This window comes from Misgurnus anguillicaudatus, chromosome 18, assembly GCF_027580225.2.
Source record: "Misgurnus anguillicaudatus chromosome 18, ASM2758022v2, whole genome shotgun sequence".
Lineage (NCBI taxonomy): Eukaryota > Metazoa > Chordata > Actinopteri > Cypriniformes > Cobitidae > Misgurnus > Misgurnus anguillicaudatus.
In genome coordinates this window covers 12,961,965-12,985,174 of record NC_073354.2, presented here as the reverse complement: position 1 = coordinate 12,985,174, position 23,210 = coordinate 12,961,965, and the positions used below count along the sequence as shown (strand labels likewise).

The 23,210-nt window shown below is 38.6% G+C and overlaps 1 protein-coding gene across 2 annotated transcripts in view; it reads right to left on the bottom strand.

Moving 5' to 3' along the window:
• Nucleotides 1-443: 443 nt before the first annotated feature.
• Nucleotides 444-23,210, bottom strand: part of plpp3 (phospholipid phosphatase 3) — a 47,484-nt gene continuing 24,717 nt past the window's right edge. For both annotated transcript variants that reach the window (XM_055187210.2, XM_055187209.2), the window contains exons 5-6: nucleotides 12,149-12,325; nucleotides 444-2,484 (exon numbers count right to left, since the gene is read on the bottom strand). In XM_055187210.2, coding sequence (XP_055043185.1) covers nucleotides 2,356-2,484; nucleotides 12,149-12,325 — 306 coding nt within the window. In that variant the 3' untranslated portion in view covers nucleotides 444-2,355. The remainder of the gene's footprint in view (nucleotides 2,485-12,148; nucleotides 12,326-23,210) is intronic.

Below are 23,210 nucleotides of genomic sequence, written 5' to 3'. Positions count from 1 at the left end.
TATTTAATTTTATGTTGCTAATCTTTTTTGTTTAAATGTAGCTTAAATAAATTGATTGCAACCACTTACCCTAAAAAAAATGATTAAATTCAATGAATCATTTTTTTCAGTGCTGGAGAATATAATCACTGTTAAGAGTCCAAAACTGAAAACAATGAACGTGGTGAATGCACATGGCCAGAATATGAAGTCATAGTTTTGGAAAACAACATGGACATCCACCCATAATTAAAACATCCTGACAGTTCTTAAAAATGAATGACTTTCCTCCAAGTCACATCTTTTCTCATTTATCTTTCCATTTTATGTTCTTTACTTATTGTATAACAGATATTAAATGTTCATATAAACATTCCTAATGAAACTTTTAAGTGGATTACTCACATGTGGACAAAAGCACATTGACAGCAAAACTGTAAAAACTTCACCACGACAAACCAAAATTTTCTTTATAATGAGCTTTTTATTTAAAAGCACATGTATTAGAGCTAAGTACATTTAGCAGAAAAACAAAAAAAACATTTGCTATTATTTCTTTGTACAAAATGAGACAATACAAAAATACTAAGTGAATTTTGATACAATTGTATGTGTTTTGCACAACGCTTATTAAAAACTTACTATCACAAATCTACAATATTTTAGTTACCTAAATACAAAAATCTGTCAATCAATGCTCATAAAAGCAGCACTTTGTAAATAACACAGGTCATGACACATTGCTTTTTAGATTCATAGTGGATATATCTAAAAATGTTCAGAAATAATACTTTACATAGTTAATTTTAGTGATCTATACATTATTTATATATTTCTGAGATAGAGAGAGACAGAGAGAGATAAAACTGTTGTTGAAATGATAGGACGGACTATACAATGGGAGGGATGTGCAATACATTTTGAGCTTTAGTTGTGTTGTATGGATGTGTTTTCTGTAATATCAGGCAGTACTGTACAGCTGTTAGTGGAAACAGTAGACATTATCAAGATAGGTACATAAAAGGCATTTTTAAAAAAGTCCACAGTTTTTTTAAGTTCAATATTTCTTCACATGGAAACGGTCCACCGCACCTGAACCAGGTGAGGAAACAGCGACACAAACACTCTCACACACCCGTGCAAACATGGGATGAAAAACATCTGTGGAGGGACCCCCACATCCCGTACCCCACCAAATAACGTTGGGGTTCGGCGAAGCTTGACTCGTGCCCGGATAGGGCACAGGTGGCATTGTGGGTTAATACACACAACTTGTGTTGAGTGATTATGGGATGGGACAGAGATCGTACCAACCAGCGGAAGATGCTCGTTCCCATTTCCAAAAAAGAAATTAAAAATGTGCCAGTGAAGTCAGTGGGAGTCAACCCCAGCGACCGTGGTGACCTTTCGCCACCTTTCCCAGATTATAACCCCGTCCCTGCTTTAGCACTAACCAATCAGAAGACAGCGAGTTGGCACGGCTCAGCCATGCCCTCAGGACTCATGTGGGGATTGGTGGTGAAATCGACCTCTCTAAAATCAAAATTACAATAAAAGCCCACTGCTAACCACCCACCCCCTAAACCCGTTATTATGCTTCTTCCCATGGAGTTTGGGCACTTGATGGGCCAAAGCTGCACTTTAAAACTATACTAGGGGTGGTATATATGGTGTTAACACCATAATGTAGGAGCTTACTGGTATTGAAATTACCATTTCGTCTACAAACCTTCATCAAGCTCCACTTCTCATATAGTGGTGACGTTTAACAATGAACTCGTATATAGTGCTATAAGTTATTCTTTATATTGTTAATATATCTGTGCTAATTACATCGCAGTTAGAATCATTCCTATTAATAAGGAATTTGTTGTCCTATACTGTTGAAAGGCCACAGAGACAAAAGGACTATAGAGGATAAACAAGACCAGAAAGAGAGCAGTCCTGGTCACGTGACCAGCCTCACATTCACTCTCTCCTTCATCGTTGTCGTTCGTTTATGGTTTTACATATACATTTCTGTTACTTCTAATACTTTCATTCCCCAAGTTTGATAAATGGGGTGGTTTGCACACACAAATTCACAAACCCTTATGATCCACAGTGTTCTAAGGGAGACATTTGTAACACTTTAGTTTTCTTCGCTTGCAGGTTTTGTGTGTCAGATTCGTCATTGATTTTCTTTCGGCTCAAGGATTGTGAAGTCATAATAAAGAGTCATTAGGATTGTCTCTGTTCCTACATTCTACTGTCAGATGAGAGAGAGAAGATATCAGCTGAACTGTAGCTTCTCCGTCACAGGTGGCTGTTCTGGTTCTTCAGGGGATGGGGAGGTGAGGGGGTGTGAGATTTTCAAACGGATCCTCACATTTCTCCCTACACCATGTTGTGGTGGTTGTTCCTCTCTATAATGTCAGAAGAGGGCAGGAGCTCTTTCTTGATCGGTGATGGTGGTGGAGTGGCAGTCTTGGCTTTGGGTTTGAAGAGGTTCGACACGTAGAAGACCTAAAAGAGAAAGTTACGAGAATGTTAGATGATTCAAGCTAGAAAACCAAGGCAACTGTCAAGTCACACACTGTTAGACTTTTATACATGCGGTAAATTACTGTAACTGCCCCATTACAGTACCATAACTGTACATGTTTTTTACAGTATGATGCCTTTACCTCAGTTCCATTTTACAGTATAATACTCTTACTGTAACCTAGTTTTAAAAAATTGCCTTAAAGGGGAACCCGGGTAGCCCATGTCGTAGGTCCATTTTATATGCTTTTATAACACTATTTTATTCAACTACAGTAGCACTACTGCTGTTGTTTTACATCAGTCTACCGCAAATTCAAAACATACAGAGTAAATCACTGTAAATTAAATGTTAATACCCATAATGCAATCCATATTACAGTAATGAACTGGAAAAGGAAATTATGGCGTTTTACTGGTCATTTTGTGGTAAGTAACTGTAGAAATTACAGTTAAGTCTAACAGTGCAGTATCAGTGGAGCTTATAATATAATTACATTATAAAAACAACAGTGCTTGCCAGGTTCAAACCATGATATCTTATCTGGGTTCCCACTATAAGTCAAATGTTAAACTCCCTGACATTTACTGACTAAAAAGTGAGGGGCAACTTTCTGATCTCCCTGATGAAGCCTGCAATTCATTGACGGGCCCCTGGAGGCTGGCTCCAAAAGACCCCCCATGTTAAAATGGCCAACTTTACAGTATAAAATAATATGTTTACAGCCTGGTACATAAGTTGTTTTTGGTCTGTATAGCTAATTTTGCCCTTCATGACAACTGTGAGGGGGTGAATTTTTAGTAACTCGTACGTTTTAATTATATTAAGCCTTAAAGTTCTGCATAATTAAGGGCGGGGCCACTTGAGTGACGGTTGAACAGCCACTGCTGTCACTAGAATGGACGTAGTTTCAGCAACCAGCCACCTCAACTTCACCCATGTCCCGCCTCTTTACCTATTTACGGTTGTCCGCGTTGACGCGTGGCCAAGATGGCGACGGAAGGCACCGCCTACTTTAAGCTTCAAAAATGCTCTTCACAAACCTATGGATGACGTCACGGACACTACGTCCATATTTTTTCAGTCTATGCTAAAAAGTTGAATTTTCATGACCTATGTCTGGTATGACCTGAGCCTGGATAATCTAAAAAATTAGCTTAAATGTCTGAAATGAGTACTGTATTTATATATATCGTCTATAAGCCACGATTTTTTTCATAACTTGGCTGGTGCTGGGCCTTATAGTCAGGAGCGCCTTGTAAGTCAGTATGAATTCATTTTGACACTTATGAGGCAAGAGACAACATTACCGTCTACAGATGCGAGAGTCCGCCATATGCTGCTTCTGTATTTATGCAATTCAATGGATTCAGTGATGTGGAATGACGAGTATGCGAACTTCACGCTAGTTGGCTTGTTTGGTTAATGTTGAATGTTTGTTCAATGGTATGAATGGTATGTTTAGTTGAATAACTTGCCTTTCCAGATTAAATGTCTGTTCTTTGGCTTGGAAAAATAGAGAGTAAGACTCTACATAGAGTAAGGCCATGTCAAAAAATAAAAATCAAACTTTGACGCTCCTAATCTCATAATTCGACTACGAGACTTAACTGTGGATTTTACAGGCAGGGTCACAAATTGTAAAATTGTGCCAGTACGATAGTGTCACATGTCATACATTGATAAGAACTTAAAAGGCATCACACGCCTTTTAAAAACACTGAGTCAGAAGTAAAGATAAAGAGGAAGCCCTTTCAGCTTTTGTCTTTCTTAAGGGCGTGAGGTCAGTTTTTATGGTCTCATTTGGCGTGGGAAGAACACTGTGGAGGGAAAATGCCTGGCAACCATCTCTCTACGTCCTAATGACATCACTGGCAAAACAGGAAATCAGGGTGGGGAAGACAGGAAGTGCGCCCAGGGCATGAGGCTACAATTTGCAAATAAGCCTGAGTCACACACCTTTTACACAAAAGTCTGGATGCTTTTACGGTAATGCAGGCATAGGTGAGGGCTGCGGGATATTTAGCTGTCTTCATGCTATGACTGTTTGTGAGGCATGCAGAACAGCTCGGCTTTACTACAGCGGTGTGGAATCACAGATTCCAGAAACCCTGCCAACATGTAAACACATACACTATTTATGAGTGTGTGAAGAATATGAGGCCAGTGTGTGACAGGAAAAGAGGTCAGCGTTTGGGGTAACTAACAACTAAATTGTCCTGACAAATTTCCGACGCTGCTGTCAGCCGTGGCACCCTAGAGCTGGGCTGCTACACTTGGGTGATGCCAATGGAAAAATAGCCCTGTATGAAAGCACACAGAGAGCTATAAAAGGGCTTTCCTAGTTGGTTATGTGAATGACAGGCGTGAGTAAGCAGGATGTAAGCTGTGATTATCAGCTGTCATAGGCAATATACATATATAAAAATGGTGTAATGACTTTAAAAACGGCTGAATATGGTCTTGACAATTGACAATCAAACAGTCACTGTTGCCAATACTCAAAATATGTTGAATATAGGATGGATATAGGTTGAATATAGGATTAGAAAAACATAAATTTAAAGTAATTAGAAGTTTTTTTCCACAAAAAATCAGTCCTTCCAGAAAAACACGTAGTTTTTTTGTGATTGTTGGGGGCAAAAATACTTGATCTTAGGCACAATTTCTTAAAAAATGCGATGGAATATGTGGGATATTTATGCAATTTGCAAATACTGCGAGAACTTGCAAAAACTGCGAGAACTTGCAAAGAACTGTGGTAACTTGCAAAGAACTGCGATAACTTGCAAAAACTGCGATAACTTGCAAAGAACTGCGGTAACTTGCAAAGAACTGCGGTAACTTGCAGAAGCTGCGGGAAATTGCAAAAACTGCGAGAACTTGCAAGAACTGCGGTAACTTGCAAAAACCTACGGTAACTTGCAAAGGAAACTGCGGTAACTTGCAAGAACTGCGATAGCTTGCAAAGAACTACGGTAACTTGCAAAGAACTGCGATAACTTGCAAAAACTGCGAGAACTTGCAAAAACTGTTTGCAGCTTTTGAATACATATGCAGACTTATTCGTTTAATCATGCGATCGCATAATCGCGTTTTTCTAGAGGGACTGAAAAATAAAACAAAAAGAAGAATGCTATGTAATAAATTAACAGCAATATTTTTCTGCACACAATGTTAGAAAAAATGGTCAAAAATGAGTCCCTAGCTGTCATTGGGGCAGTACTTCAGGAAGTGCACATTTGCATCTAAAAAGCTTATATTAGTACCTTAAAGGTACATACTGGTACATAATGTATACATATTTGTACCTAAATGTAACATATTAGGACCTTTTTAAAGTTACTGCCCCAGCGACAACTTGGGACTATTTTTTGGCCATTTATTCTGACAGTCTATATTTTATAAAAATTTAAATACGTAAAACAGTCGCACTAAGACTTTGAATATTTTTAAGTTATGAATTGACTAGTGAATCAGAAGTTCACGCCATAAAATTCACAATATACCTTTTAATATCACAAGCAAAATCATCTTGCATATACACTGAATATTCAACAGATCACTGTACTAGAAACAGGTTTATAAGTGTGTGTGTGTGTGTGTGTGTGTGTGTGTGTACGAAGCGAGAAAAGTGATCTGCCGTTGGGTCATCCATCACATTTCTGGAAAATCTGTCCTGCAGCTGTTTCTTGAATATCTCTTTAATAAAAGTAGTTATGCTCAAATACAAAGAGCGCTTTATCTAAAGGTTACAGCAGATGAGTTCATTCAATAGGGCCCCTACTGAGTATCTTCTGCCCACATGAGTGGAAGTACGCCAGAGAAGATCATGACATTTCCAGAGTGACCTTTACGTTACACTGCAATGACATCAGGAAACCGAATCAACCCTCTAACTCATTCTTGCTTCTAATTATAAAGACTTTTACTGTAATCCCAAGCGTGTCCGTGCATATGGGATCAAGAACTGTCAGAATGCAATTATGAGCTAATATCACAATCAATGTGTCATCAAGCCCGCTTTGAGCTGTTTGGTCCAAAGTGACTCAAAAGTTGAACTTGTTTCACAATAGACGCACTATGCTTGATGCGCTATAACCTTTGACCTATAATCACAGTCTGCTAATGAACTCATGTCATGGGGTGAGTGCTTCCTGTGTCGTTGCCCTACGTCTGAAAGTGCTCTTCTACAACAAACTTCTTCCATTGTGTTTAAATGCTCAGTCAGCACCAGGAAGCGGTTTTATATGTTTATCTAAGCTTGTGTGCGTTGACCCTATTGCTGTTCTGTTTACAGCATGTAAAGGTTGCTCTGTTAGCATCTGATCTTCCCATGGATTTTAACGTGTTACCATGCATCCATAATGCCAGAATGTCAAATAGATGATTTAAACACAGTAGTCTAGTTTTGAACTCCAGAACTAGGAGGGGACGGCACTCCTATCCAAACTTTTCTTAAATGAACTTCTCTGAACCTTTGCCACTTTTCACTGATGGCTTTACAGTCATTGGATGGAGCTGAACTGTGAACAGGTTCATAGAAGATACATCTGGGTGTGTGCACGCGTGTGTGGTCTTCCATTGGTATGGGTGTACCCAGTCTTTAAAATGCCAAACACAGCACTATTATGTACGAGAGTGCGATCTGCTTATGTTATCCGCATGTCTTAAATTGTAGCTTCAGGCTTTGTGCCACATCAGCATAATAATCGTGGAGACCAAGTTTTGTTTTGGCTGCCGTCTCTCCAGCCTAACATTAGAAAAGTTTAATAACACTGTTAAAATTTCCTTTCTTCTTAAACGCAACCACACTATTTTTGGTTTGAGACTGCCTCCATTTCCATGGCGACACGCAGGGAGCTGCGATAGCCAATGGAAAGAGAGACTCTAGCCAAGGCCTGCCATATGGGAAGAAGTGATAGGATATCACGACGACCATCTTGCCACTCAAGAAGCACTCTGCTATAGGCCATTATCGCAGGAGAAACCAGGACCGGGAGCACTGAACATGACCCTGCGTGCTCCCGAAGAATGGTGTGGGATACTGCAGGACAGGAACTGCTATGAAAAAAGGGTGTTTAGGCATTCGTCTCCAGCTGTTTCCACTCTGGTCTGGTGCTGCTTTCTGCAGGAAACACATCGGCAACCAAGCCGTAACCAGCAGCTGATTTCTCACATGCTCTCCATCCATGTCAGCAGCTTAGAAAATGGGCCGTGTTTGATTACATGAGCAAACATCTCACAACGCTCTCCAGCAGGAAGTACTGGATGAAGTTCTGTGGCTGCAGTCTAGGGTCCACAAGACAAATATGGAAAAAGTGGAGTCGGAATCTCGAAATCGGAGTCGCATGCCAGGCTGCTGGACTTTTTAGCAGCGATAGCAAATCTTGCCAAAATTATGATACTAACCAGGCATGTGTATATGGAAGAGTATAGGATCATCTCAGGATTTCAGGAGCCTCGTTTTTGAGGCTGAATGAAACTGATGTAGTAAATAAGATTCCCTCACGATACATACGCTCCTCACTATAAAAATTCTTTGTTGCACTTACATTTTTAAGTTGAATCAACTTGGATTTACAATTCATTTCAACTTTCTTGACTAGTGCGGAGTTGCTGTAAAATAAAGTTGAATTAGCTGAAGTTATTTAAACTTTTTTTTTATTTACTCCTAAACTAGTCAAGAAAGTTGAAATTAAATTAGATTAAACTTTATTTTTTAATATTGTACAGTAAAAAAGAATTTTTACATTAAAAAAGTTGGTTCAACTTATTAAAGTTAGTTACTTGGTTGCCTTTAAATTTTGAGCTAATTTAAACTTTATTGAGTTAGCTAAAATTTAAAGGGTGTTTTCAGACCTGTAGGTTGATTGCTTTGTTCTGAAAATGCTACAGACTTTTTTACAGTATTCCCAAACGGACCAGACTTTGTTAATTCAGGTCACGTGCAAGTAAACTCTCCTTTAATTGGTCAGGTTTATTGCATCCGTTTATTTTCTGTGATTCCGCTCAAAGTTGTCCTTCAGGATTGACAGACTGTCGCTTTGAAGGATTACTGTTTGGCTTTTTTGGTAATTGCATTTATATTACTTTATTATTTTTTGTAGGAATCAAACGTTAGGTGAGACAACATTCTTACCATGTACCTATTACGGAGAAGAACTAGAAGACATTTTAAAAAGAAACAGGTGCGCTTTGGCATTGACGTGCTCACCAGAATTTGTCATCAAAGAGCTATCAGGTATGTTAATGGTTAATAAAGCAATAAGATCGTTGGTCTGTTGGGTCCAGAGTTCGTTTCCAATCGTTTCCCTCATCTCGGATCAGATTGTTTTGGTGCGGATCCGAGCATGATTGTTGTGTTCACATCAGTGATGTGCGGGTTGATCCAAAAAGTGCAGGTGCCTGCGGTCACCGGCGGTTACAAGTTATCCAAAATATTTTTAATGATATTCCGGTCGCAGTCGGTCGGGTCATTTTAAATAAAGATGCCAATTAACTATTTGAAACAATTACTATTTTTAAAAAATGCGGGCCAGGAAGCGGGTCCGGTTCATTTTTTTTTCGGTCCGAGATGCGGGCGGGTTAGTTGAAAACGTCGGTCGGGTGCGGGTTGTTTATACATTTACCCGCGCATCACTGGTTCACATATGCCTAAACGAACCGAACCAAGGGAGAAAATGCACAAGTTCCGAAAAAAAAAGGATCAGGTTGAACCAAAAATCTTTTTTTAAGTAAAACCAAAAATCTTTTTTACAGTGTAAAAATAAAGCTTCCAAAAATGGTCTTAAAGGACTGAAAATGACTTAATAGGTTCTTTTGAAAAATCAAGAATGGTGCTATGGCATTGCACCAAAGAACCCTTTGAGGAACTTTACTTTCAAGAGTGTAGACATGCTGATATTCATTCCTGTAATTAGATCAGCTTTCTCTGGACATCAACAGTTTAACAACAACCTATGAGCTGATGTTCTTTAATATGAAACATGCAGCGAGTCAGTAATCAGCTTTTGAAAACGGTCCAGAATTCACCCAGACCTGTAACTTTCCACATCTCTTTAAAGCCAGCCAGTTGGACAGCAACCCAGAGTGCTTACAATCTTAAAACGTCTTAAAACACAACCCCTTCAGGCAATAATCAGCACCTTAAGCCAACCTTAGAAGAAACTTCTCCAGATCATGAATTTCCAGAGACAGCTTGCTGAGAGAAGTGAAGTTCTGAACTTTATGGTGCGAGCCCAACGTGTGATGTATGGGGGACATAATTTTGGCATCTCACCATTTCTTCTGAAGCTATGTACCTTACGTTACCTCTGTGGGCTCCGTGTGAGCTTTGGTTATTAGAGATACTCTAATTGGGCCTGTAAAGCGTTCACAGATGTGCGTGTTACGGCGCATGAGAGGGAAACGAATCCAAATGTAGGCTTGTTAAAAACATGTACATGTGCTTGATCGGCTGTGAAAAGGATCTAATTTCACTTTTTTCTTATCTACCGTTTGCTAGTTTTTCATAAAAGGGAGAACATTCAGAGCCTGCAACCTACACAAAGGCTTCAGAATCAGCAGATCAAGAATGGATATTTTAAATAAGATAAAATCGCTAAAGATTTTTTTCTTAATGGGGTCATAAAAGGGTTGGCGCATGCCTCTTGGAAAAAACTAAAAGGCAATAAATTAAAGTGAAAGCCGATTGAAAACTGATCCGTGCAAGTTCTTAAAATAACAATGTTGGCTCTACAAGTTTTAGGGCTGAGATTAAACGTTATGAAGGTTTATGATACGACTTTGACCAACATCTGTGCACCATCAAAAGTGTGGCCCTGTCACAACTAATAAGACTGACATTAACAGGTCACATTCCTATGGCATTATGGGAATTGTAGTGTATGAAAAATAAGACCCAACATCCCAATTCCATAATTGACAAGTTCTACGTTTGTCTACACTCCTTAAATTAAAAGCAACGATATGTGGACCTCTATATTTATAAGTTTATCAGACAAAATGGGTTACTGTGAAAAGAGTTCTGGTAGTAACAGGAAACATCCCTTGTCTTCCAAATGTCTATTTCAAGGTCCTCAAATCCTACTGGTGCAGATAAAACTATTCCTTGAAAAAACAAATGAACATTGTAATTTCTTCCCTAAAGAAACTCTTCTCTCTCTATTTCAGGTCCCAGTCATGATCCAGCATACCGAAGCTTTGCTTACTACAAGGAAAATCTGGCACCAACTAAAGTGACATGTGCCACAATTATGAAGTGTAAAATTCCTTTTTCCGTAACCTTCACTTTTCATTTGAGAGCGGGTAATGGTGCAATTCAGGCAATATGCTATTCATTAGCACGAAAGAGATGTGGATCATTTTGTGGATAAGGGTGAAAATGAGAGAGGGTGGAGTTCAGAAAATTCTTCTGTCTTCCTTTCAGCCCAAAGGCTTAAGATAAACTCTGTTTCTAATAGTTCCAACAGGAAAGTTATCTGAATTTCATGTTTTAAAGTGAATGGAGAGCAGAAATGAATAAGCAAACACCCTGTTAATTGCCAGCACACATTTACGAGAGAACACTTTGTTCTGGTGGTCTTAAAAATACAATGTTGTCACGACAACGAGGTTAAGACCAGTGGAAATCAAAGGGCCGGAAGAACGCAAATGTTCAAGTTCTGAATGTGATGTATATTTTGTTACACTTTTTCGCCATGATTAACTTGACAGCCAAAGTCTTTTCAGAAAGCCTGTGCAGGGATACTACTCAGCCAAAGGTGGCAGCAGTGAGTCAGGATTATGTGAACCAATGCTAAGCTTACTACACTGTAAGCCTGACGTTTAAGCAACTTGGTTGTGCAAGTCAATTTAAACTAATTTTTTAAGTTTTAACATGTGATAAGTTGACATAACTTATAAAACAAGTTTAAATCGTTTAAAAGGGACATTTCACAAGACTTTTTTAAGATGTCAAATAAATCTTTGGTGTCCTCAGAGTACATATGTGAAGTTTTAGCTCATAGAGATAATTTATTATAGTATGTTAAAATTACCACTTTGTAGATGTGAACAAAAATGTGCCATTTTGGGTGTTTCCTTAAAATGGAAATGAGCTGCACTAAATGGCAGTGCTGTGGTTGGATAGTGCAGAGTAAGAGGGGGTTCTATCCCCTTCTGACATCACAAGGGAGCCAAATTTTAATGACCTATTTTTTCACATGTTTGTAGAGAATGGTTACCAAAACTAAGTTACTGGGTTGATCTTTTTCACATTTTCTAGTTTGATAAAAGCACTGGGGACTCAATTATAGCACGTAAACATGGAAAAAGTCAGATTTGATGTCTTCTTTAAGGTAACAAAAATATATCTTGATATGAACACAACCTGTATTTTTCACTGCGTATTATTGCTACCAAATCAACAGTTTATGGGGAATTATTTATAACTTAGCGTTTATAAACATTTCTTGTCTTGTAAGATTTCCCTTCAACTACAATTTATGGTAAAGCATTAATAGAGTGTATTTAGGAGGCTTACAAATACTTTCTTACATTTTGTGCAGGTTCTATGAAAAATACTAAGCTAAGAAATTACAGATAAATCTTAAATTAAAGCCATGTGTGGGTCAAATAGAGAATTGAAGAAAAAGGACTCACTATGCAGTACGCTACTAATGCTCCCTGGACAAAGCCAGCCAAGACATCAGTGGGGTGGTGTTTGTGATCCGAGACGCGTGATAGGCCAGTGTAGAAGGCCATCATCAGCAAGGTGAACTGGAGGAGGGGCCTCAGAAGACGAGCTCCTCGCCACGTGAACCGAGATTGCAGGTAGAACTAAAGAAAGAAGAAAAAGCCATTTAAAAACGAAAACCTAGCAATGCTGAATGCTTATATTAATGTCATAAGCTAATAAAAACTCATTTTAATGCAAAAAAATGCATAACACACACATACAGTACAGTACATACACACAACTTTTCTCTCAGTCTTATGGAATCCCAATGATGTGCATCTGAGAGATTTGCTTGTCTTATTTGTATAATACAACTGCTTTAGAGAAATGGTCTATCTTTCCCGTCTAGTCTTGAAGCCCTTTGTAGATTTACTTTCTGGGAACAGGAAGACTCATTAGGGTAAGAAAACAATTAAAGTGATGGCTAAAGAGACGAACAGAGGATGGGGGTCAAGAGGACACAATGTTGCCGGTGGTCCGACAGCAAATCAAGTCCCGAAATCCCTCAAACCGGGTCAGTCAAGGACCTCGAGTTTATCATCCATCAACACACGAGGTGGAAAACTTTCTGCTTACACCACAGCAGAACTCTGAACACACCCTTACACAGACACCAGTACAGATAAACACACTAGAACAAGGCCCAAAACGATGTGTTAGACAAAACAAACAATAGCCATCTTGAGCTCTGAGCCTCCCAACCAAGGTACGTACAAGGTCACTGTCTGCTTTCCTGAACGTCTCTCTCTGCACTCCCATGGCATTGTGTGTGTAAAGAGGAAGGAATCCCTCCCTAAGGATGTTTGGGAGTTTGAGTTTCCTTACTGGCTGAAGTATTCAGATGATGTGAGGATGGGTGTGCCTTTCACAAGCGGAATGACAGCTCTTCAAGTCTTCGCAAAGAATTAAACAAGTCACTTTTGATTAAAAACTGCTGGTGGCCAATGGTGATGTTGTTTTGCACAGCACAACTGACCTAGTCCAGGCGCATGCTGACAGTTCCTAGCCCTGTGATCCGTAAGCCAATCATCTTGCACATCAGCTTTACTCAAACTTATTGACTTTTAGGTAATTCAAAGCCATCAGCAATGTATATTTCATCTACTTTTACATTTAAATAGTTTTGTAGTGTGCTTTAAGCAGTAAGGTGCTATCAAAGCTCTAATAATCACCCGCCTCCATCCCCAGCTCCACCCATCTAAAAGTATCCAAATATATCCATTATCAATAGCATGCTAAAACTTATTATTTTGGCTACAAACATTGCTCAAAATATCTTCCTTTGTGTTCTGCAGAAAGAAATGAATACAGGTTTGCAACAACATGAGAGTGAGAGTTTTCATTTTTGGCGAACTATCCCTTTGCCTCACATCACTTCTACACAGTCAATCTGCACTCTTCACTTCACCCAATGGATTTTATCTGGCAAAAACATCCCCTCAAAACGGAAGTATGATAAGCATCATTGTTTGTCTCTGTTTGTGCCTCAAAACCGATCAGAATCGCAACGTGACCTGCTGTCTCATTATTTCAATTTACATTGTTGCATGAAAGCAGGAAGTCCTCAGAAACATTCCAAAACAAAACTTGAACGTCATTCAGCAATGAGTTCTTACTCTAGCGCTAGTGCACACGAGCTGCCTGTTTTAAAGCCTGACAAACGCAGGAGACAAATTAATGATAACAAAATGAAATGTAGACGTTTGCTTTTTAGATGGCTGAAGGTCATTTGAGGTGAAAGATAAATAAATTCAAATGACTGCTCTTTATGACTCCGCTTGGCTTCAGTTTTGGCAGGGAACTTCTAACCGAGCAGCTGTAGCAACCTCACTAAAAACTTGGATTCTCTTCTATTAAACATTCCTGTGGATAAAATATAAACAAACTTGTCAATAATGCCTTTGATTATGCTTAGTAATTGGATTGAGATGTTCTTCATCCACATCTGTAGGTTATGGAGTCAGAGGTCTGGCTGCTTATATCTGTCTGACTCTCGCTTACTTGACTGTAACGAAAATACAAAATGCATGTATAGTAGAGTTTAGCGTTTTTCAGACTTGTCAAAGATGACAAATGCAGAACATTTTTCTTGCTATTGTTCACATTATTTCCAAAGCTTTGGAAGATATCTTCTGAAGGCCGAATGGATAATTTTTTTTACGTTTGCACATACAGTATGATGCAATTTTCGTCATCAGAAGAGTGCATGCATACTGTACATGCACGCCGGATTTTTGAAACCTTGCATACATTGTACACATAGGTCGCGCATGCGTCTGCAGGAAAATGTAGTATGTAGCCCAGGAGATGCATTGCATTTGGTCGCAATGCGCATGCATTGAATGTCTGTGTACACGTATGAGTGAAATAAACTATACTTTGCAAGGTCGTGCATTTGACCGTACACGTAAAAAAAAGAAAATACTTTGGGTTTTACAGCAGAATGAAAGAATAATAGCAGAAATAAAACTGCAATCTATAATTTCGCCCGTTTAACAATGGCAAGCTTATAACGATTTATAGCTGTCGGGTATGATATCTCAGGTATTTAACTTCATTAAGCCCATTTATAATCGTGCGTAAGGTCTATGCCGTAGGTTATCCGTAGCCTCTGCGTAGCCTGACGTGCACATCACCAAATTTTTAGCAGCGCGTCAGTTCTACGCAGAAGTATATATGAAAACCGACTCGTAGCCTACGCCGTACTAACTATAACTATAATGAGCCCTTTGGACTCTAATCCATGTAAATATACACCAGTAATTTTGTGTTTCAAAAAGAGATGGTGATAGAGAGGCAAAATTGCGGATAACAGTAGGGATGCACGATATATCGGCCGACATATCGTTATCGGCCGATAACTGCTTATTTTTTAATATTATCGGTTATCGGTCTGATAGCAAAATTAGGCCGATAAATGAAAGCAGATAAATGATGGATTATTTTGGTTTGTTGAACCACTTCACTTGCTCATTGCTGGCCATGTGGAGATTGATTGGTGCTTTCTGTGACATAGCACAAAGATGACACGTGTTGCGGGCTTAAGAAGAGCATGCTAGTCTAGCGCAAAGACAAGATGTCCGCGGTCTGGGAGTTTTTCATTGTGAAAATAATATGAATATTTATCGGCCTATATATATCGGTTATCACCCCCCAAATATAAAGAGTTATCGGTTATCGGTATCGGCCAAAATGTCCATATCGGTGTATGCCTAGATTACAGCTATAACTAAAAGGGATAGTTTATAAAAAAAATTATTGTCATGTTGTTACAAACCTGTATACATTTATTTGTTCTGGTGAACACACAGAGAGGTATTTCAAGAAATGCTTGTAACCAAACCGATTGACTTTCATAGTATTCTTTTTATCCTACTATAGAGGTCAAAGGGCTTTGGTTTGGTTAAAAATATTCGTCAAAATATCTTCTTTTGTGTTCATCAGAACAAAGATGTTTATATAGGTTTGCAACAACATGAGAGTGAATAAATGATGACAGAATTTTCAATTTTGCGTGAACTATCCATTTAAATAGTGACTATTATGCCCCACAATGTGTGGAATGCTTTTGTTACTTTACTTTGAACACCAACAAGAGACCACAACGCAGACAGGGCCACCATATGCTCATTTGCACATGCAAGGGAACAGAAAACAATTCAGCACATATTCAGCCATTATATACCTTAAAATCCCTATTTACAAGTGAGACATAGAGAAAACCATGTGCTGGGAAACACCAAAAAGACATTAGCACCAACCACCCAACCAGCAAACTGTCAATGCTGTTTTTAATTTGCTCAAAAAAGGTTTAGGTTAAAACATTTTCTAATCTTATGACAACCGATTAAATAATAATATAAAAGGCATTACATAATTTATCCATAATAAGGATTTTACACATACAACATCGAAATCACTGGGACCTGGGAACTTACAACATAAAGTGAATTATGACTGCACGTGAGGATAAAAGACTGAAAGACGACAAAGGGAGTTCTGGTGTATGTTGGACTCTGAGGGGTCACTCAAGGGTGACGTCCGACACATAAGGAGCCCTACTGATGCTGAGAGCTCTTAAGCTGCAAGCCATCATGTCTGTGGCTGGAGATGTGAAGATCAGCTCTGTTTATTCTCCAGGCTCCAAAGTGCCTTTATTCCTCAGGGCCGCTCCACACGTAGACATCCAAGAGCTGATAAAACACCAGAGCCTGAGGACACTCAGAGCTCAGATAGAGTCCATCAAATCTGTCTCTCAGCGTCTTGCTATCAGGAGTTAGATAAGCCAAACGTGACCCAGACGTTGTGTGACTCTCTCATCTCTGTGCTTTGTGAGGTGGCGTGTGAGCGGCAGACATTGTGGACTTAGATTCTCCAGTGTCTTCCAGACCCAAAACACAAAACACATCCACACGCCCCGCGCCCACATGAGAAGCAAAACGCCCTGCTGCAGATAACATTTGCTTTCCTGCTGAGTGTCTCCATACATTTTTTCCCTGCAGGCGACGTGGGGTGTCCCATCAGATGTGAGAGGTATGAGACGGACAATGGTTAAGGTCCTGGTGGGAAATTATACTCTTTTAATGAATCCTACAGTGGCCTTTAACATCTTTAAGTGCCTGTTTTGACAAACAGGATGTGATCCTGGATCAGAACCATTTGTTTGTCCTAAAACAAAATTCCTGTCAAAGCTATTAAAATTGGAGTAAACAAAATTATTTTAAGATGTTTTCAGACCGCAGCCCAAAGCTTAAATCTAACCCTACCCATTTCTGTGTCCTTAAAATCTAACAGGCCAAAGGACACTAGGTGATTTTCTAGAGCGGAGTATTAAAGGAAATCACCACAGTTTTTCAATATTTTACTATGTTCTTACCTCAACTTTTACGAATTAATACATCCCTATCTTTTTTCAATGCGTGCAGTTATTCTTTGTACAGCGCGTCGTGAATATGTTAGCATTTAGCCTAGCCCCATTCATTCCTTAGGATCCAAACAGGGGTGAATTTAGAAGCCACCAAACACTTCCCTGTTTTCCCTATTTAAAGACTGTTACACGAGTAGTTACACAAGTAAGTATGATGGCACAAAATAAAACTTTAGTTTGGAGCCATAGGAATGAATGGGGCTAGGCTAAATGCTAACACATTCAAGAAGCGCTGTACAAACATTAAAAGTGCACGCATTGAAAAAAGATGGGTATGTATAAATTCATTTAAATTAAGTTAAGAACATAATAAAATTAGGGCTGGGAAAAGATTAATCGCATACAAAATAAAAGTGATTTTTGGAATAATATGAGTGTGTACTGTGTGAAATTATTATGTACAAATAAATACACAGACATTCATGTATGTATTTAAGAAACATTTACATGTGTATAAATATTTATTTATATTTTTATTAGGGCTGTCAATAGATTAAAAAAATTAATCTAGATTAATCGCATGATTTCATGAGTTAACTGCGATTAATCGCAAATTAATCGCACATTTTTATCCATTCTAAATTTACCCTAATTTAACACTTTTCAGGTTTTTAATATTCTAATCATATATACATATATAGATGCTTTATGCAAATGTATGTTAACAACAGCCTGTTTACATTTTAACAGAATCACCAGCCATTGTTTTGTATATGAATTTTCCTTTCAGAAGATTTTTCTTTCTCCATTTTTGTTTGCTGCTGCATCATTTGTGACCTGTGCTGGCAAGTTGAGTCGGAATTAGCAAATTTTTTAAAAATAGTTGTTCATATTTTGACATTCTCTATTAAAACATAGAACAATGCATGATTTGTTGAAATATAACAAAATATGACAGAACTACACGTGTTTGAAGTTGAAAGAATCAAATTACTACAAAAATTTTCACATCCATACATTATATTACCACATCAATACCTTAAAATCACTGGTAAAACTAATAGATTTAGCACACACAAAGCAAAAACATCATCAATGTATGTTCAACTTTTTTTCCTTTTGTTTGATTGACATTGAGACAGACTGCTTAAAATCTAAGTGATCTAATATAATGTTACACATCAGATATTTTTACCCAACAGTTAACCAAACATTTACTTAAAACATAACAGATTATAGAGCCTACCTGCGTGAATTCTTATCAAAACAGATATTTGTAAAACTGTAATTTTGTGTAGATGTCTATATATCCGGGTCGCGCACTCGCGCGGCTGTGTGCACGCGCTTCAGATGTCAGTCAGTCAGCGTGAGGGGATCGCTTTTGAGTCTTGTCGCTCTTAATAACTCTTTAACATTAATCAGGTACCGAACTTTATCTCTCTTAATGACTATTTTAACATCAAGCAAGTCCTGCAGTCTATTTTCTAAGTCATGCATAAAAGCGAAACCAAAATGAATTGAGACGCATTTTGTATTAGATTAAGCATTAGGAGGACGGTAACGTTACACCTCTCAGACGTATAAATAACGATCATATCAGATGTCCAACGAGCATTTAGAGCATTGGATTTGGTAGACGATTTGCTTAATGTTCTTATTTCTATGAAAACCTTTTACTCATTTAGAGAGAGTCACATTTGTCTGCGTCTCTGTTTATTCAACTATGGGCTGGACCAAGGGTCAAAAAGAAATTGCGCGTTGCGTTAATCTCCGTTAATAAAATTAGTGGCGTTAAAATGAATTTGCGTTAACGCGTTATTAACGCGTTAATTTTGACAGCCCTAATTTTTATATATTCTATATTATATATAAGTAAAACAATTTATATATAAATTTAAAAAATCTGACAAAAATATATGTATGTGTGTGTGGTTAAATATACCCAATAATTACACACAGTACACAGGTATATTATGCAAAAAAATAACTTTTATTTTGTATGCAATTAATCGCGATTTATCTTTTCCCAGCCCTAAATAAAATATAAAAAAAGGGTTGTGTTTTCCTTTAAAATGGAAGACGTGGGATAAGAAATCATGTTTAATAAGTAATAAGGTAATGGGTTCATTTCCAGGAAACAATGTACACACTAGGGGTGGAACGGTACACACAAGTCCCGGTTCGGTTCGTACCTCGGTTCAGGCTTCACGGTTCGATTCACTTTCGGTACAATGGAGGAAAAAAGCAAAACAAAAATGAAGAAGGCATTTTTTTAAGCTAATCTTAAAAACATAGGTGTCCTTATCAGTGTTATTTTGAGATGTCATGAATATGAACTGAAATGCATTTAACAAACTATCTCGTATTTCAAAAATATATACCACTTTAAGTAATCTTGTACTCATCTTTCATACAAATAGGGGTTCAAATGTATTACAAGTGTTACCTAAATACATTTTTAAATTACATTTTGGCCTTATTTCATATTAATGTACTAAAGAACAAAAAATAGGCTTGTAGGATGAATTAATAGGTGTGTACGACTTCACGAGGCGCTGCAAGAAACGACAAGTGGATGACGTCAGAGTAACGCGAGAGCGATTTGAAATCAGCCTCCTCCGCAAGATTTCTCGCGGTACTCTGACGCTGCTGGCGCTGCGTAAAGTTTGGCACATATAAAAACCTAAAGCAGCTGAACTCGACAGAACTGCCCTGCGTATGCCGTTGTATATAGCAGGACAATTTATCTCCTACTTCTCAGCGTGAGAAATACAAAGTGTGGCATTTGAACTGACTGAAATGCGTGTTTGTCAAGGTGAATGCGTGAGACTTGAGAGCCCTGATTAGACGTATTTCCACTCACATACCTAACAACTGCTGAACAACGCCGACGCAAAGTCCTCGTCTTTTCCACCACTCTCTCGCCTGTACTATTGTAACTGACTGGAAAACTGAAGCTTTGCCAAACTTGCGATCTTAAAGGGGCCGGCGGATCCTCACCACCATTTGCCATACTCGCTGTCGCTGCTATTTCACTCACTGGACCGTGAACCTGACAAAAAACTGCAGAGTGCCAGAATGTAGACGTCTCTGATAGAGCGCATACATAGGCGGAGCTCGGATGCATCGGCGCCAATCAGAGCTTCAGAGCTTAAAGCGGGGCAACAGATTAGCTGTCCATAAAGAACCCGCCTATCTAACAGTAGTTCCGCATTACATTAATTATTTTGCACGCAAGTTTTTTTTAATTTTCATACCGTGTATTCTCCGTTTAAATTCATGCACCGAACCGTGACCCCCGTACCGATTCGGTTCGAAACGAATACATGTATTGTTCCACCCCTAGTACACACAGTGCATATACTGAATGCACTTAAAGTCACCTGGATAAGCGTCTACCAATTGCATAAATGTAAGAAGTCTTGTTAGCTTAAGGTAAGTCTGAGAAAGTTTTATTAGCATGATTTCTCTTTTATAGCATTTAGTTTGGTCTTGTGGGTACTTCTGAAGTGTTTTGCCCTATAATCTTGCCAAATTTGGCAGCAAACAGACACCACTAAAGTCAGGTGAAAAAAACAGTCAATGCAGCCATGCCACTTAAATAGCCACAACATGATGTGAAATAAGTCCGAAATAGTAAGATTTGACTGTCAAAAATCCCTCTTATTTGCACATGCCTTTATAACTCACTCATTCTTGAACTTTTTAAGTCGATTCTGCTTGCTTCCACTCTGTTTGTGGTCTCCACTCATTCCCTGGTCAATTTGAAGAACTTGGAGGAGCAGCCTCATGTGTCACCAGAGTGCGGTTTGGGAGGCGCGGTAAGGCGCCTCAAGGCCAAATCCGAAATCACGGGCTACGAGTGCGGAGGTCAGGAAGAGGCTAGGAAATACCCAACTTACTACCCACAAAAATACACATGCACTTGATCTCCAAAACAAACAGATACACCATTTGAACGCATTGAGAAGATGGGTGTCCTACCAGTATTGTGCATGGAACATGATACACTAAGAAGTATCTTATGGGGCGTGCACAACATTTCAAATGGAAGCATTTTGTCCACGCTGAGAGTTGAAAAATGTTCAACTTTGGGTGAAACGCTCAGCTCGCAATGTCACTTCCCACTCGGACAAGTATCACAACAACCAACCGGTGCATCATTCAACGACAGCAGAAGTATTATAGCAACCAAAGCGCTCAGCTAAAAAAAAGCCGGCAAGCACCTACAGTCGGCGTCCACCTGGCGTTTTCAGTCGTGTTTAAACGCTTTGGTGTTCACGCACCTTTACGCAGGATATCTTTCTGCACCAGTCCGAAATGGACGTGTGACTATTATGCTACACCTAGCTGCTTTTTTAGTGTCTCGTGGCACAGTTTACAGCTTTTGTCATTTGACAATCTCATCCGCTTGCTTTACTCCAGGATGCAGCTGGCAGAAGTAAATCTACGAGAAGGAAAAGTCTGCGTAATGTGTCGCCATCCTACATTAACTCTGATCTTCCACTAGTTATCCTGGATCTTAACTGGAAGATGAGCTCAATTCCTGAACTGTAATGCTAAGAGCAACAGTAATGGAGCAAATTATCCAGTTTTAAGACACACAAGGGTGGGACATATTAGGTGACCTCTCCCCCTTACGCCAATTGCATGTTTACGCCAACAGGAATCTGATGAGAAGCTGAGGCGCAGAATGATGTCATAAGAGAGTGCTTTTATCTTCTAAAAGGTGAATTTTGTTTTGGGGCACAATAGTTTATATATATAACCCAAAAATGAAAATTCTGCCATCTTTTACTCTCATGGTGTTTCATTGATAAATGATGGTAAGCACACAGTTGCCGGTACCTATTGACTTCTATAGTAGGAAAAACAAATACTATGGAAGTGAATGGGTACTAGCAGCTGTGTGCTTACTATCATTTATCAAAATATCTTCTTTTGTGTTCAACAAATAAAGAAACTCATACAGGTTTATAACAACATGAGGGTGAGAAAATAAATGACAGAATTTTATTTTTTGGGTCAACTATCCATTTAAGGCAGCTCAAGCTTGTATTTTAAAGGATTAGTCAATTTTCTTAAAAATAAATAAATAAATAAATGCTGATAATTTATAATTCTATAGTCGAGAAGAAATTATGTTTTTTTTTTGAGGAAAACATTCCAGGATTTTTCTCATTTTAATGGACTTTAATGGACCCCAAAACGTACCAGTTTTAATGCAGTTTAAAATTGCAGCTTCAAAGGACTCTAAATGTTCTCAAAAGAGACATAAGGGTCTTATCTAGCAAAACGATTGTCATTTTTGGCAAGAAAAATAAAAAATATGCAGTTTTAAACCACAACTTCTGGTCTTCTTCCGGTCGTGTGACGCACCGGCCTCACGCAATACATCATCACGTCAAGAGGTCACAGATGACGTATCGAAACTACGCCCCAGTGTTTACAAGTGTGGAGAAAGAGGACCGTTCCGACGTTGTTGTATGTTGAATGATACTAATTAATGTCTTTGTGTCAGTATATTGTTTAAAATTGTCCACAAATGTGCGTTTCATATATGTAACACGTGACCTTTCCACGTCATTACGCAATTACGTGAGGTCGCGCTGGCTCGTCACAGTACCGGAGATAGACGAGAAGTTGTGGTTTAAAAGTGAGTAAATTTAAATCGTTTCGCGAGATAAGACCCTTATGCCTTGTTTGGGATCATTTAGTGTCCTTTGAAGCTCTGTTGAAACTGTAATTTTAAACTGCATTACAACTGTTAAGTGTTGGGGTCGGTGAGTAAATTATCAGGATTTTTTTAAAGAAAATTGACTAACCGTTTAAGTCTGGTACTAAGCTTAAACCTTGTCTGCAAACTGGTCCTAAAATGCTTATTTTTGCCTCAGACCAATTAATATGTTTTTTTAAAAAGACATCAATCTGGAGAATTGCAGTCTTTAAACAGTCTTAACAAATCTAGAGTTACATATAGCTTGAATTAAATTAACAGCCCAATAGATTATGGTTACTATGCATGCATGAACTATGATCAACTTACAATAATAAAACAACGCTGGCGTGATAACAACAGTGCCTGACCATTGCAAGAGAGGAAAATATCTGTGTCAAGA